The 17,216-nt window shown below is 42.1% G+C and overlaps 1 protein-coding gene across 2 annotated transcripts in view; it reads left to right on the top strand.

Moving 5' to 3' along the window:
• DEUP1 (deuterosome assembly protein 1) overlaps window positions 1-17,216 on the top strand; it is a 61,723-nt gene that overhangs the window by 27,967 nt on the left and 16,540 nt on the right. For both annotated transcript variants that reach the window (XM_054974347.1, XM_054974346.1), the window contains exons 7-10: window positions 445-699; window positions 6,611-6,756; window positions 9,525-9,630; window positions 12,069-12,266. In XM_054974347.1, the coding sequence (XP_054830322.1) occupies window positions 445-699; window positions 6,611-6,756; window positions 9,525-9,630; window positions 12,069-12,266 (705 nt within the window). The remainder of the gene's footprint in view (window positions 1-444; window positions 700-6,610; window positions 6,757-9,524; window positions 9,631-12,068; window positions 12,267-17,216) is intronic.

The following is a 17,216-nucleotide window of genomic DNA, read 5'->3' as shown; positions in this document are numbered from 1 at the left end:
AGGTTTTAATGAATCCAAAATGACCAGCCAACTTGTCATTGTGACATTCCTATCAAACTGTCAAGACTGCCAGCTTAGATCTCAAATAACTCCACTGCATGAGTCCAAAGATGCATGAGTTAAAGCTTTTGTTGATCACCTGCCTCTATCTTGGACCCAAGTGTTCAATTAATAATGGACCTTCAGGCCCTTAATCTTTTGCAGTGTGAACAGGTAGGGGGGAGCAGTTGGGGGCTGATGGCAGCAGGCCCTGCCAGAAACCCTAGGCCTTGGAAGATGTCCCATCTCAAGATATTCTGATGCCAGCCCTGCTGAGTCAGGAAGAACAGATTCATATAGCCCCCCCCCAAATATTCACAGAGATATTTGTTTGTGCACATTCATAGAAGACCCACTTGTGCTTCAATAAATTAACTCCATGCAGCCTGCTTTCTTCTGTTCCAGAAACAAGCACAGAATTGCCAAATCCAGATACGTTGCCAAAAGCAAAACCAGAAAGAGGAGGGCCTCTGCAGCCAGTGCAAAACGGAGCACCTCAGCTATTGCCAGGATGTTTTCCCCGAGCCCACTGAGAGAAATGAATTTTTTCTGGAAAAACTGAAGTCCACTGTGAGTGAAATAGCAGTGAGCAGGAACAGGCTGCAGGAGGAAAACCTCAAGCTCCAGCAGGAAGTAAAAATGTACCAAAGAAAGTCCCAGGTAAAGATCCAGCCCAACAGCCATTGATTGTGCTTTAGAATACTGAGTGTGAATGATGGAGCGTCACAGGGGCCCGAAGTGGGGCTTTGGTCAGTAGGAGGTGGGAGAGGTTAATGGACATGGTGGGGTGGCAATTGCTTTGAGCTGCCAGTAGTGTGTGGGGTGGGGAGGGTGCCATTTGTGAACTCACTGTATCTCAGCTTAACCACTTCATAGGGTTGTTATAAAGATAAAAGGGGGTGGAGTGAGTGAGTTCTTGGGAGGAAGGGCAGAATAAAATATGTAGCGATTCAGCTTATATATAGACATTTCAGGCAGTGAGTAACCAAGATCCACACATTATAGAATATACACACTGTGGGTCTGTCATCCCTACCCTGTGTAACAGTCAGATATGAGTTGCAGGTTCTCCTGAATTCCCGTGGGCATAGTGCCCAATTCAGTTCGGGACCATAGTGCACGTAGAAAAGGGGCTTCAGTCTCCTCACCCCATGCTATTTTCTAAATCTGAAACAGTCGATGGTGATGGTGATGGTGATGGTGGTGGTGGTGGTGGTGGTGGTGGTGGTGGTGGTAAAATTTGTTACGGTCATTGACCAGTAAACAGTTTGAAGGGAAGCAAGTAAATAACAATTAAGAAAACAGTGATGTTAAAAACAGAATACATTCCCATATAAACAGAGGTTTTGTCAATTCCCATCCCACATATGCAGTCTTCCTTTCCCTGGGACACATGTGGATTTCCCCAATTGGCCAAACATTGCCCCCCTCCCTCTGTTGGCCGTTTCAAGCAGGAAAAACTAAGTAGGGGGAGGCTGAAGCCTTTTTCCCATGCACAGCAGGGTCCCAGTCTGAAGCAGATCATCCACACAGGAACTGAGGAGAATTTGCAATTCTTTTCTTATTTGTACACAGTGTGGGAACTCCATACTCCATATTGTGTGAATTGGCCTGCTGTACCTATGAGGTAGAAGATGGGGGTTTGGCTTGTCTCAGCTACGTTCATAGGCAATTTTAAAAAATGTATTAGTTATTGTCCTGATAGAGAACGCCCGAGGAAGGATCTGTGAGGAGGTAGGAAGCTAGTCTTCTACTTGAGGATCTTTCTCATGGAGCCACGTGGGCTTTGCATATCAACATAAAAGGCTTTTTGTGCGTACTCCTCTTCAGTGGAGGAAAATGTTGGCATGAACCCTCTTTGACCCTTGTTGCTCTTGCCATGTCCCTGATGTGAACGATCTGTTCTTCTCCTTCTGTATTTCCTGCAACTGTGTGAAATGTCAACTAAAGACCACTGTGCCACCTGCCAAACGTAGTGACAGGGACTTTGCTCAGCTGTTAATTGCGTTCAGCTGCAATCCAACAAGCAGCGCAAGGAGAAACACCAGCAGCCGCCTGAACATTATCTGGCACAGACAGTAGGCGAGGCTGAGGCTAGAACCCAGTGTTATGGTAGGCTCAGGGATACCATCTAAAATAGCAGTCCCGTGTCTCCTCTTCCTTCTCTCTCCTCCATAATATCTCATAGCACAACAACATCACTACTTTGTGAATTTTCCTGCTTCAGTTTATGGACTATTTGTACTGTTGTGAAGAATGTAATTCAGTGGCATCCTGTTACAAATTTCGGATCGCTAGACATTATGAGGAAGAGAAAAGAGTGAGATCTGAGGCTGCTGCTTTCATTGGCAGCCACATGTCTGCTGTAATACCCTTTTCGTTCACACTAAAGATCCACATGTCGATGTATTATATCCAGGGCTTTTTTTCAGCGGGAATGTGGTGGAACGGAGTTCTGGCACCTCTTAAAAATGGTCGCATGGGCGGTGGCCCCACCCCCTGATCTCCAGACAGAGGGGAGTTTAGATTGCCCTCCGCACCGCTTGGCGCGGAGAGCAATCTAAACTCCCCTCTGTCTGGAGATCAGGGGGCGGGGCCACCGCCCATGTGACCATTTTCGCCTAGGGCAATTTAAACTTAAAAAAAAATGCCCCTTGTTCCAGCTGACCCAAATTGATGTCATCGTGCGGTCTTGAGTTCCACCACCTCTTTTCCCAGAAAAGAAGCCCTGATTATATCCCTTCTTGTTCATAAAATATAGGACTTCTTTCTCTCATTTTAGAATTTAAAGGACCATCCAGACACTATTTGTGCAATAAATACAGCTGGGGGTTGGCCTTTGATGAGACTCCAGATATCTTTCTTTAAGAAAGCACTTCTGGAATCTTATTTTCACATCACCCCTGGCAAATTGTATTTTTCCCCTCTGCCCCTGTTAGCAAACCTAGTGCAATGACTTGCACTGTTTGTTCTGCACAAATGTTACATGTGTCTATTAACTATTATCTGAGTTCATTGGGGATGGGTAACACAATCCTCCTCTTCCCCCACCCATATCATTTTGTAACCTTTTGAAAATTGTGTTTTTGACATTTAGGGGTTGATGTTCGCCCCCACCAACCAGAAACACGAAGGGGGGGGGACTCATTAATCATTTAGAAATAAAAGTGGCAAATAGCAGCAATCCTGCCCTTAAGATTTTATTTGCATCAGTGAAGAGTGGAACTAAATTTCTTAGGAGTTGCAGGGAGGTGAAAAAGGAAGGAAACTACTATTTTCCCATTAGCCTTCAGATGCTGACCCTTAAGATCTCAAATCTTGCAGGGCGTATGGTAGAATATGTACTTACTCGTAATACTGAACCAAAGCTATCATGTGCTGAGCTACTGCTGTTCAGTAGCCACTACAGGCCATTGAAGCCTGTACCTTGAAGCAGCAGAATTCCAAGGGGTCCAGGATATTTATTTATTTAGATATTTTTACTCCACTTTTCTCTCCAATGGCAACTAAGAGAAGCTTATAACAGTACTTCCCCTTTCCCATTTTAATAATAATAACATTCAATTTATATACTGCTGCTTCAAGGTACAACTTAACGCCCACTCAGAGCAGTTTACAAAGTATGCTGCTATCATCTCCACAACAAAACACCTTGTGCGGTGGGTGGGGCTGAGAGGGCTCCTAGAAGCTGTGACTGACCCAAGGTCACCCAGTTGGCTTCAAGCAGAAGAGTGGGGAATCAAACCCGGCTTTCCAGATTAGAATCCTGCGCTCTTAACCACTACACCAATCTGGCAACCATCACTTAGGCTGGGAGAGAGCAACTGGCCCAAGGTCAGTCAGCCAGCTTCTGTGGCAAAATGGGGATTTGAGCCTGCGTTTCCCAGATCGTAGGCTGACATGCTAACCATACACCACACTGGCAGAAATAAGCAACATGCTCGCCCTTGCTGCACTGTGGTATAAGGTGAAGGAGCACCTGTGTCCAGTGTCCATTCCCCAGCATTTCCTTGTTTGTGGCCCCTTTTCCCTCTCTCTTTGTAAGTGTATACATCAGATTTGCAAGTGTATAGATCCCTCTGGGAAAAGAAGGAAACCCATTGAGGAAAAAACATTCCTCTCTGGTACAGTGAATGTGAGAGGGGACAGCAAAGCAGTTTAAACATCCCTATTTATAAGGGCTATTAGATATTGTTTTCTGTCATGGGATTGTGCCTGGGAGGAATGAAATCAGGGTTGGGCCTTGAGCCCATATGCTCTGTCCTGTGTCTCTCACTGTGGGGAAAAGTAAACAGCTGAGCCAAAGAAATACCTTTATGTGATCTTTTCTGACCCTGTGAAATCGAACCCTTAAAAAGGCCTAATCAAGTGTAGACTACTGTGTTCTAGATCTGTGCAGCACCAACATGTTATAGTGGCACCAGGTGCCACTATAGTGGCAACATGTTATAGTAGCATACTTTGCAAGCCCCACTGAACTGTAAAACAGTAGCTGGACTGACTGAAATGTGTTGAGTTGTATGAAGGACTACTCATTTGGTGTATTTCTTTTCTTCAGATAGAAGGACAGGATACAAGAGCAGTTAAGAAAGATCTCACCAAAAATTCCATCTGTCTCAAGAGATGTGCATTCACTGCTTGTAGTGGATCATTTTTGGAGCTGAGTTGCACTGACAGCTCCAGAAGTTCTTAAAAGCTTGGCATTTGAGTTTGAAATGTACTCAGATAAATGGAGCAATAACTCCTACATTTCCGAACTTTTGATTCTGCAATCTACAACTTTTTTCTGTCTCTTGTTGATTGATGGTCTAGTTGTTGATATCAGCTAGTTTGCTGCTATCAGATGGTAGCCTTGTATTGCAATATGGTAAGAGTATCACACACTGAATGTATATCTGGGAAGCAGAATCTACGCTACTGATGTAAGCTAGTTTATTTTACCCAAGAAACTCTAGAAATCGTGGTTCTGTGAAGAGGAACTAAGGATTAGGGATGAGACTAGTTTTCACAAACATCTTGGTTCGATTCAGATATCTCCATTTTAATTTCTGCTTTTGAGAAGCAAATCCAAGAGTTCTTAATTTCACATCATTTTTGTTGTTTTGTGCTGATTGTTGCCCTTGTACAAATGCATTTTCTAATGTTTGTTGTGTGTGCTCATGGCACAAAAATGATGAATTACCATTACCAGCAAAGAAAATGGTGGACCAAAGCAACAACGTCCAAAATCAAAAGAAATTAAATAGTCTGGATCACCCCTGTAGAGTGTTCTAACAGAATTCTCATGCAGCATACCACAGTACTCAAGACAGTCTTGGGTAGCCATGATGTTTAAACTAATACAAAAGCGGTGTACATTTTTAGTGTATATACACAAGTTGGATATCACATTTCCTCACTAAAATATAGTTTCTCAGGGAGTTTGAAGGTTGAATTCTGGCAATGATGTCTGCCAGTCTCCCGCTACAGACCTCTGGTTCACCCTCATGCTGAATTTGGGAGTCCCCTTTCTCCAAGGAGCAGCATTTTGGGGAGATCAATATGCTGCCACAGGAGGGGGAAGGCAGAAAAAGTGACTTCTGTTTGCAAAGGTTATCTCTGGGATTCAGCCCCAAGGATGGCTTTTTTTGTGCTTCACATCCAGCCTCATGAAGAGTTCCCAGAACTCAAAAGCTTTCACTTACTATTTTGTGACATCTTGGATGGTCGTTATAAAAAGATGTCATGATGTTATTTTCTGTGTAGGAGTGTGGCTGGTGAGGTGGAGGAATCAACAAGAGGAATTAAATTTACTGTCTTCCCTCTCTCACTGTGGTTTACCCTGCTCCCCCCTCCCCCACATGCTTCCCCCAGGGGCTCAGAGGATCCATAGTACCTGTGATGGGTGTGACCAGGGGATCTACAATAGGAAAGAGAATTGGAAAAAATTAGACTTGGATCTGGGAAACCCAGATTCAAATACCACTTTGCCATGGAATTTTTCTGGGTGACTAATACCTCACGGGGTTGTTGTGAGGATAAAATGGAGGAGAGGAGAATGATATAAGCAGCTTTGAGTTCTCTTCGGGGAGAACAATGGAGTATAAATGAAATAAATAATAATTAAAAATAAAAATTCAAGGGTATGGTACCTCTTTCGCTGGTGAAAATGGTCTTCCGCTGGCGGGCAACTAGGTTGAGATCTAAATCACTTTCTGTATAGCACAATTCCATCTGTGAGAGAGTTCTTCTGTGATCATTAAATAGGATAGTAAAACCTAACCGCCTGCTGCTGTGTTTTTTTACTTGGAAACAAGTTCCCCTTTATTCACTAGGACTTTCAGTCCATCTAATTCCATACCCAAGAGTTTTATTTTTGAGGGACTTTTCTGAGGAAAGAAGCTTGCAAATGAAAATGTTAGGAAAGCAATCAAAAGAAGTGAAGAACCCAATCAAATTAAAAGCTACTTTTGAAGTAAAAGAGGCATCTTGAATTTCTGTGGTATATCGGGTTTTTTAATGTGAGAGAGGCATGAACCTTTAAACAACTGCTGAATGAAGTGTTTTGAATGCGCTGTTTGGATTTATTTAGAACACTGAAGCTAGGCTTACAGAAGTGAAAAATGAACTGCAGTCACGTGGGGATCTCTTGAATATGGTAGAACGGGAATGCCATCAGTTGCGGAAAGAAGTTGCCAAAATAGAAGACTATAAAAATAAGGAAGACAATCAAGTGAAGTATGTATTGCAAACTCAGGTCTGCATTGCGGGAGTAGGGTAGCCTAGTTACTTATGTCTCAGCATAGATATAGAATGCCGTCTAAAGGCATGTGTATGCCAATCTATCATTAACTGTGTGCTTTAACTCCAGTTATTTCACTGAGATTTTCCTTTCCCGTGGGTGGACCATTGGTATATTAACAGATATTCTGGATTAGAATTTCAAATTATCTTTTATTTTGGAAGTGGTGTTTCATATTGTTTCATGGTGCCCAGACAAGAGCTGGGCACCGAACAATAATGTTACAAAGTTGATCCATGACTGGATTTGTCTTTAATATTAAAGCAACTGAAGGCATGCTCCCAATTGGATCAGGATTGGTATCACAGTGCTGGGTGAACTGTGGTTTCACTCTCTTCCCCCATACTACTTCCCCAGTAGAAATGGTCCCCCCTTCCTCAAGCTGCTTATTAGAAGAGCTTCCACCCTAGCACCGTTAAGCATGTTTTAGGTGTTTCTCATGAGGTGTTATGGTTTCTTAGATGCAATTGTACTTGTGTTTTAGTTGACTTCTTACTTTCTTGTTTTTAACATATACTGTACCTTTTGTGTGTGTGTGTATGCTTGCTTTATTTATTTATTTATTTATTTATTTATTTAAGATTTGTATTCCTCCCTCCCCGCGAGCGGGCTCAGGGCGGATAACAACATATTAAAAATACAACTGCCTAGAGCAAACTCCACTTTTTTAAAAAGCCTGCTCTGAAGGAAATGTTCAGCTTCCTTCTTTAATTCTGTCACTTTTATCATTTCTGCCATTTTTAGAATACGACAAGGCTGTTCCCCTATAGAAAGTGTAACAGAAGAGCACACTTTGAAAGCAATAAAAAATTCAGATGTTATTAATAAAAAGTGGTATTTCTTGCTTATTGATGTGTCAGTAATCCTAGCAATACACATATGGGACAGACACAAGACCATCTTTTATAATTAGTGTAATTCTCTCCGGCAGACGTGTCTGATCTTGGGACATGTTTGCCACTTATGTACAAAAACTGTTAGTGATTTTCTGAAGCACCAACAGACACCTTTGACCTTATTAGATTTGCCACAATAAATCAATGTATAGTGTCTTTCCTTCACATTTAAGCACTTATGGGGTGTTTGCCTTGGTTTGGAGGTGGTTGGGGAGCAGGTTCCCCCCCCCCACCTTCTCACAACATCATGGTGGTTCTGCACCTTTCGGGTTTTCCCTGTCATTTCTGCAGTCTTTCACAAACCTGCTTTGCTGTGGTGTTTTTGGGAAAGATCACTGTAAAGCCAAGGTGTCTCCCATGTGGATGGTAAAGTCTGGATCTTTCTAGTTCCTCCCATTCGGGCACCTTTCCCCCCTACCTCCTACAGAGGCCTTTTCAGACTTTTTAAAAATCAGCAATTGACATATCGTTATAATAATATAACAAACTACTAGCTCCTTTAAATTCCCAGCTTTCATTTTTTTATGCCTTTCCCCCTAATGTGAGCCAGTGTGCTGTGGTGGTTAGAATGTCAGGCTAGGATCTGAGACGCCCACTTGAATCCACTCTCTGCTATGGAAGCTTGCCAAGTGACCATGGGCCAGTCACACACTCTTAAGCCTACACTACCTCACCGGTGGCTGTGAGGATAAAATGAAGGAGGGGAAAACAATGTTTTCAGCTGTTTTGTTGGAGAAAGGCGGGGGGTATAAATGAAGTAAATAAATAAAAATATCTCTTCAGTGAAACAGGCTGTGTATGTTATGTGCCATCAAGTTGTCACCAACCTAGGGTTGCCAGCCTCTAGGTAGTGGCTGGAGATCTCCCGGAATTACAACTGGTCTCCTGGCCACAGAGATCAGTTCACCTGGAGAAAATGGCTACTTTTGGGTGTGGACTATGGAATTATGCCATGCCAAGGTCCTTTCCCTCCCCAAACCCCACTTTCTCCACGCTTCTCCAGGTTTCACTCCCCAGATCTCCAGGAATTTCCCAACTTGGAGCTGGCAACCCTGCGCCGACCTATGAATGAAAGACCTCCAAAACGTCCTATCTTTAACAGACTTGCTCAGATCCTGCAAACTGGAGGACGTGGCTTCTTTTATTGAGTCAAGCCATCTCATTTTAGGTCTTCCTCTTTTCCTGCTGCCTTCCAATTTTCCTAGCATTATTGACTTTTCCAGAGAAGCGTCTGTCTTTTTAAAAATGAAAGGAGGAGATTTGGAGGAACTAGTAGCATTATAGCATTATAAAATTGTAACAATATGTCACATGCAAATTTTATAAAAACTTGAGAAAAGCCTTCAGAGTGGCGGGGGTAGGAATGGCTACTACAGGAGAGAATTGATTGGGTTAGGGCTAATGCAGGAAAATACACTCATGTAGAATCCCCATTGCCACCATTCTCAATTGGCAGCTGCAGTGGCAATAGGGAAACCATACAAGCCCATCCCTGTGCAGAAAACACGTGAATGCAGCTGCGTGCCCTTTTGGAATAATATAATGCGAAGAAACAGGGAGGTTTGTAAGAAGAATCCACAATATTTTCCCTTTGCATGCTAATGGTGCAATCCTTTGCAGAGTTACCCTGGTCTAAATCCAATGATTTCTATGAGTTAGACACAAGTAAATGTGCATAGGGTTACACTGTCAGTCTGTTACATTTTCTGTGAGTGAGAGAGTATTGTCTGGCCACCTAACCTTATCTGAATTTTTTCCCCAAGAGAAGAATCTGGGCTTGTAATATTGTAATGATTCTTTTTCAAAAGGCTTCAGTCGGCTTATGCCCAGTGCATCAAGGAACTGGAGACAAAAAAAGTTGAGATGCTTGTCTTGGAACAGCAGCACGAAAATCAACAGAAAGAGCTAAACCAGGTATTTCTCACTAGAAATGTTTCAGAGTCTGATGTTAGAAAGTCTTTTCAAACGCAAAAGTAAGCTTTACTAGCACCTTGAAGTTTGTTGGGGTTACTCATCCAAAGAAGCTCGCAGTGATAATTGTGTGCCTGGAATAGCGTCTTGCCGTTTTTCATCAGGTATTGCAGCTGATCTAAACCAGTCATCCTCAAGCTTCCTGATCTCGGAGAATCTGTCAGCTATGGGTCCCTTGCATGTTACAGAGGATTCTGGGATGAGTTTTAGGGCACAGAGGAGTTCACAGGAGCTGCCAGCCTGGGCCGATTCTAGTCGACTAACCTGAAGGCGCTGCATGCCGCCATGTTCCGATGGCGATGGTGTGCCAAACTCGCGCAAGAAAACGCGATATTTCGCGTTTTCCCCGTCGCGATCCGGAACATGGCGGCATGCAGCGCCTTCAGGTTAGTCGTCTGGAATCGGCCCTGGTACACTGGCAATTGTTGTACATGGATGGAGAATGAACTCTAGATAGAATAAAGCCTACTCTAGAATGACAGTGGCAGTGAATTGATAGACATGTCTTCCAGAGATACTTGTCTGCTGTTGGCATGGGGTAAAGAAATTTTAAGGAAAATATAGGTCCATCCACATTGTGAGGATTCTCTGTTTGGTGTTCATTGCCACTGTGAAAGCAGAAGCCTGCTCCTTGGCGGTGGGCTTCCATGCAGGAGTTTTCGGTGATCTTTCCTGTGATCATTTCCCCTGCATGTTACCCTGTTGTACTACTAGAGAGCTTTTGGAGGGCTTTTTAAAATAAATCTGTAATTGCTATAGCAATTATCATTTTTTTAAAAAGCCCTCTTAGTTGTGCAGCAATAGCAGAGATGGAAGGCCGATGGAAGGAAAATAGGACTGATATGGAGAGGACTTTTGAAAATGCACAACTTCCTGTCCGAATGGCATGATAACATGTTTGGACTGCGCTGTTCCTAAAAATATCAAAGGAAAACAGATTTGGAAAAGAACGTACCAAAACTAGGGAAAGGATGATTGGACCATGGGCAATCTACAAAGATTTCTGCTGTCCTCATCTTACTTCATTTTTTATTAGGAGTCTTCTCTTCTTATTGGTTATATAATCAGTTGCTTGTTAGATGTCTCCTCATCTTATTGATTATATAATCAATAAGATAAGACATCTAATAAACAATGAAATAAAACGAGGACAGCAGAAACCTTTGTAGATTGCCCATATACTCATACATACCTGTGTTTGAGAATCTTCCAGGGAGACATCAGGAGAAATCCTTCTTTGTTTGTTCCTCCAGTCTCACCTCTGCAGAGGCAGATAAACACACTAAATTAGTTTTCCTGTCAGGGAAATCCTGCATCCAATAACTGCAAGATCACCATTTTGTTCCTTGCAATGAGAAAAGAGATTGGGAGGAGCTGGGACAAATCTGACTGTTCAAACCTAAACACACCCTTTTAAGCCTATTGAACACAGAAGGGTGTAATTCTGTTAAGGATTATATGGAAGGACTCACTTTTGATCTTGATGGATCTGGTGTGTGTGTGTGTGTGTAGAGGGGAGCAATATCTCTTACAAGATGTTGACGGTAGGTGCAACTGTATGTTTTTGCTAGTGCAGTTTTGCTAGTGCAGCCAGCCTCTTAATACAGAGATACTTGCTCAGTCCCTTGGAAGCCACATATGGCCCTTTGACATGCTACCTGTAGCTCTTCTGAGCACTGTGCCCCAATGTGGCGCCTGCTCCATGTCTTAAGAAAGAGGGCAAGGCCCTTAACCAGAAAGGCTTGTGATTGGTAGGTGGTTCCCACCTTGAAGGCCCCACAGGAGAAATGTGTAAGCAGCAAGCTTCTTGAGAGGCAGGGCTGTTGGTAGGGATGGAAAGAAATGGCTTTTTTGTTTGATGGCTATTGTGGCCTGTGGAGTGAGTCAATACTTTTAAAAAAAAAAATTAACACTAAGAATGGTGTTTTGCAAACTGATCTGTGATCCTAAAATCCTTTTACTTTCTAATCACAGCAAAGCAAAGAAGGCCAATAGTAGTCTGCAGGTAGATTTCTAACTCCTCCAATTACTTTTCACCTGACGATTAATTTTAATATAAAATATTACAGGCTGACCCACCGTTTGGTTGAAGCTGATGGACAATTTGTCTTTTCCTATCTTTTACTCTCCAAATCCATTCACGTGTGGCAATGGACGAGGCAGACAGATGGCTTAAAGTATAAATTCGAAGCTGCATCAAGTAGTGGAGCTGGTTATTCTGAATCATAAGGCATTGTGAACTCTTTTTGCTATTATTAATACGGTTGAAAGGGTCGGCGTATTAGAACCAGAGTGCCCCCAAAGTCAGTGGTAGGTGAAAAACGATACAATCTGAAACTCTGCCTCCCATTCTCTCTCTTTTTGGGCCACATGTGCTGCAGATAAGGGACCGTCTTTATCAGGAAGAGCAGTCCCATCGCTCTGAGGTGGAAAGAATGAGGACAGAAATCTCTGACCTGACAGAAGAGCTTCATCAGAGGGAGATCACTATAGCAACTATCACGGAGAAAGCTGCTCTTCTGGAAAGGCAGTTACAAATGAAATTAGAGATAAAAGAGAAAATGTTAGGAAAACAACAGGTATGCAAACTGAATAAAAATCGGCATCGGTCAGTTGGTCATTGCAGAGATTAGCACCTGTTGACGGCTACAAAAGCTTTTACCTCGTTGAATATAGGGGGAAACAGCCTGGCCAGAGCAGGAAATAAGGCCATTTGGTCTCACGCTAACATTACCGCATCATACAGAAGCAAATAATCAGGACTTCATGTTATTACAATACGTGAACAGCTTTCCAAAATTCCCGTCTGTGTTTGTTCCTTTTAACTATGGGATTTCTTAGCAGTCGCTCCTAATGAGCATACTGCAGGCTAAGGTTATTTGGGCATGGTGCCCATAAGCCTTTTTAATAAACAACTCTTTAATATTGGAGCCCTTCCTGAATTGTAACAGTTCAGGTGAAATGCTTAAATGTTCTCTCTTTTTTTAAAAAAACAGCTCCCCTTGTAAAAAATGTTCATTTGCAGAGAGCACCTCAGGAAAGGGAATGAAACCTTTCTGCTTGGCAGGGTAGTTTTCCATGTAGGAGGCTGTTTTTATACACAGAACAACAGTTAAACATGGGACTTCTTGCCCATATTGAAGCACATTTGAGATGCTTTCATATGCACTGCAGGAGCATCAGCATGGGAGCTGTGTTGATTTGGTATAATTGATCCCATGCTGCAGGAGTGAATGTATAAAGAATGCACCCACATGGGCAGGATGACACATGCGCACACCGAAATGGGATTATTTATCTGTCTCTTAAATTTTCTTCATTCAGTCCTTCCTCTAAGCAGCTCAAGGCCTGATCATATCACAGAGTCCTTGTGTCCATCATGGGTCTGCCCCAGGTCCCGTCAACAGACATGTTCCAGGATCTCCATACTTTCTGCTTAACTCTCAGCTGTATGCAGCCCCAATTTGGATCAAAACTGGAGAGGAGTTTTTGATTTCCTCCTCCTCAAGCCATGACCTGAAATGGTTCCTGGGCAAGTAGTCCTGAAAATGGAACTCCTGGAGTACATCTGTCAATAGAACCCATGACCGACATGTTGGGGCATGAGGGCTTTGTAACATGTGACTAGGCCCTCAGAGGCATATGTTGTCTGCCCCGCCTCCACTTTATATTCCCAACAATCCTGTGAGGATTAGGTAGGATGAGAGAGTTTGACCAGCCCAAGTCACCCGATAAGCTTCATACACGAGTGAGAATTTTAACCTGGGTTTCCCCAACTCTAGCATAACACCCTAGCTCCTGTGCCATACTGGATCTTGTATAAATGCATTCTCAAGAGTAAGGATGGCAAATCTGGGATATGTATGCTGGCAGTAATAACTAACTTGTGCATTACAACAATTTAAGTGTAATTCTAAACAGAGTTACCCCCTGCAATGACCATTGATTTCAATGGACTTTGAAGGGTGTCACTATGCTTAGTATCACAGGGGTCATGCTTATAATAAGGGTGAGAGTGCATGGAAAGTATTTTGTCTGCACGTCAAAAATTCTTTTTGCTTTCCCCGTCTCCCAATACCAGGACCTTGCTTGGTTAGAATTTGCAAAGCTCTGAGATTGAAGGTGTTGTGTAAACCATTTCTGCTTTATTGTTTTTCACTGATTACTTCACATCTCTAGAAAATATAATATGCAGGAATAAAGAGCTTGATCTTGATACAAGAAATTGATTTGCCAGAATTATATATACTCCAGAGAATGGAATTATTACATTCACATTTTTGTTTTCAAAGAGTTTTGACAGTTACAGATATGCAGGAAACCTTTGTTAACCTTTGCGCCTAGGGGTATTCAGTTCTGTTCAGTATTTGGAATTAAAAAAATGAATTTTAGCTAATTCCGTAAAATTTTGGGTTTTCAGGATCAAAATAATTAATACCAAATCAGGTTTGTAATAGCAAACGAACCTTAACCAAATTTATTCAGTAAACAAGGCTGGGCTGTTCTTTTGCTGTTTCCCTTGAAAGAAACAGCAAAGAAAGAACAGTTCTTGCCTTTTTTGCAGAGAGTTTAACACCAAGAAGGGAAAGCCGCAGAGATGCGGAAAACAGTAAAGATTAAAGATCTCCCGTGGTACTGCCTTACAATTAAAGATCTTAAAGTGCACCATGGAAGAAACAATGAATATTCAATAATGTATATTTCTACTCAAAAAGTACAAGGTGCATAGTGTATAGTAAGTAATAACGGACAAATATGCAATTCAAATCTAACAATAAATATGCTGAACAGTACAGGATTATAAGAACAGATCACGCCAGCGAGGAGTACTCTTTTACTACTCAGACCCTGGGGCCAATTGTATGGGCCCCCAAAGAAAGTGCCCCCAGCCACTCAGGTGGTTTCAGTGGAATGGATGTGATTCTCTGGTGTGATGTTGGTCCCCTTGCATCGCTTGGGTTCTGGGCGATCCCATTTCTGCATTTCAATTTGCTTCTGTTGGACTTTCTCTTACATTTGGGAATGTGCCTTGGCCATGGCAGCCTTGCCTCAGTATGTTTCTGCAGTAGGAGTCAGCTTTAACATTTTCCCCATAGCAAATGATGAAGTGGCTGGGGGCACCTTCTTTGGGGGTCCAGTCTTCCAGAAACATAGACGGTATTTAGAGGATAGTCAGGAGTAGGTTCCCTGTGAATTTGGTGGAGTTTGCTTGAAAAATGACCCCCTCCCCAGCCTACCAGACAGCCCCTGGGTTGATAGTAAAGAGTCCAGTAGCACTTTTAAGACTAAACAACTTTATTGTAGCATAAGCTTTCAAGAGCCACAGCTCTCTTTGTCAGATGCATGACGAAGAGAGCTGTGGCTCTCGAAAGCTTATGCTACAATAAAGTTGATTAGTCTTAAAGGTGCTACTGGACTCTTTACAATTTTGCTACCACTGACTAACAGGGCTAACTCCTCGGGATCTATGCCCCTGGGTTCAGTTTCCCATAGGAAACAATGGCCAGATTTTACTGAATTTCTGCTGTATTACTGAACCAAACTAGACAATCAATTCGGTATTCAGGGAATACCAATTTTTTCTCTGGTATTCCCAGTTCGGATTTACTGATTTTGTGTGTGTGTGTGTGTGTGTGTACACCCCTATTTGCTCCTGTCTTTTGCCACAAATCCCAGATTGTAGGACTGTTTTGCAAATCAGGCAGTTTACATAATACTTTTTATATTTCCACAATGCAAACACTTCCATTATTGCTTGGGTTTAATTGTCAGAGAACTGAAAGAGAACACCTGTACTGACTTGTACACTTGGAGGAAAAATGCAGACACAGAATATTATGCGTGTCCTTCGCAGATGGTAATAAAGCTATGGGCAACAGGCCCATTTGTGTTTTTAAATGTGTTATTTGATAAAAACGACTCTGATCAGATAAAATGCACGAATCTGCAAAACAAAGTTTAACCTGAAGAGCTTTTTATGGCCAGCATAACTAATGCAGCTATCCCACTCCTCAGATTGAATAAGCAAGGTCCTTTTGACCCATTGCCCAAGCCATTTAAGATGGAATTGTTGGATGTGAAATAGGATTAAATCAATTTCAGTTTGAGTGCTGGATTAAGCTGCTTGTTGTGCAAAATATTGAATACAGGTATTGAATGATAATGTGCTGTATGAGAACCAGACTCAAGCTATTTTCCTTAACTCTGCATAAACAGTTACCCATGTTAGAGGTTCATAAATATATTAGTAAAGCCAGAGCCTATTTTATGTCTCATCTTCTGAAAAATACTAGGACCTCTCTACACGACAAACAATATTGATTGTTGGTTGTTGGGGGTTTTCCGGGCTGTATACAATATTGATTGTATACTAGCACTTTGCTGTGTGTGTGTGTGTGTGTGTGAGAGAGAGAGAGAGAGAGCATTCACACAGTGTCATGCTGTTATCATCCTGTTTCCATGTTTTCCCTCTCCTCGGTATGCTCTTTCCCAAACTTGCTTAAGAAAGAACTTGCTTTAGGAAGGAACACAGTTCAAGTATGGGCCAAGCTAGAAGTGACAAATTATTACACTTGAATGACAAGTGAACAGACTCACATGTATTCCTCCTGTTCACTTGTGCTCCACTTGCCCTCCATTCGGTCGAGTAGAGTACAAGTGGAGCTCAAATGAACAGGGAGGAATACATGTGAGTCTGTTCACTTGCCATTCAAGTGTAATTCGTCACTTCTAGCTTGGCCCTATGTTAGCTGACTGCAAGGACTGGTTTGCATTTTCCTGCTGTGCTCTGGAAGTTTGGTTATCAATGCACATGCTTTCTGCTTTTATTGTTTATTTTGTTGTTGTGTGTCACCTTTAGGTCCAAGGTGATAAAAAGGCATAAATTCTTTTGTTAAAAAAAGACAGGATTTTTTCATCTAAGAATATAACATGAGAACTTCCTTAGAAAATAGTTAGGCATTTCACCTGTGATTCAGCCATTGGTAGTCTCTGTATCATGCATCTGACGAAGAGAACGTGATTCTCGAAAGCTTATGCTACAATGAAATTGGTTAGTCTTAAAGGTGCTACTGGACTCTTTTTGATTTTGCTACCACAGACTAACACGGCTAACTCCTCTGCATCTACAACAGAAAGAGGAAATTCATACAGTTGTTCCTTTCTGTATGCAGGTCTGCTTCCCCTGTTGAGATAATGGGCCTTCTTACACATCTTGTGTAATGAGGCCACTAGTTAACTTATGCAGTAGCCTTTTGCACATACCCTGCACCCATTTATGCACACTTATACAACCAATTGCAATGAAAGTAAATGCACATAACTGGATACAGGGCTATAAGCTATGGTTATAGAGTTGACAGAAGAATCTGTAAACATTCTTTTACAACAGATCCTTTACAGCCTGTTTTAGAAAGAGGCATTAGAATTGGTTTTTAGTCCCTAAATTGATACATCAATTTATATTTGCAGTGTATTCTTTTACCATCAGAAAAACCCTGAGCTCATTCTTGCCAAAATCCAGCCCTTTT

The sequence above is a fragment of the Eublepharis macularius genome, chromosome 3 (genome assembly GCF_028583425.1).
Source record: "Eublepharis macularius isolate TG4126 chromosome 3, MPM_Emac_v1.0, whole genome shotgun sequence".
Lineage (NCBI taxonomy): Eukaryota > Metazoa > Chordata > Lepidosauria > Squamata > Eublepharidae > Eublepharis > Eublepharis macularius.
This window is presented reverse-complemented; position numbering and strand designations above follow the sequence as displayed.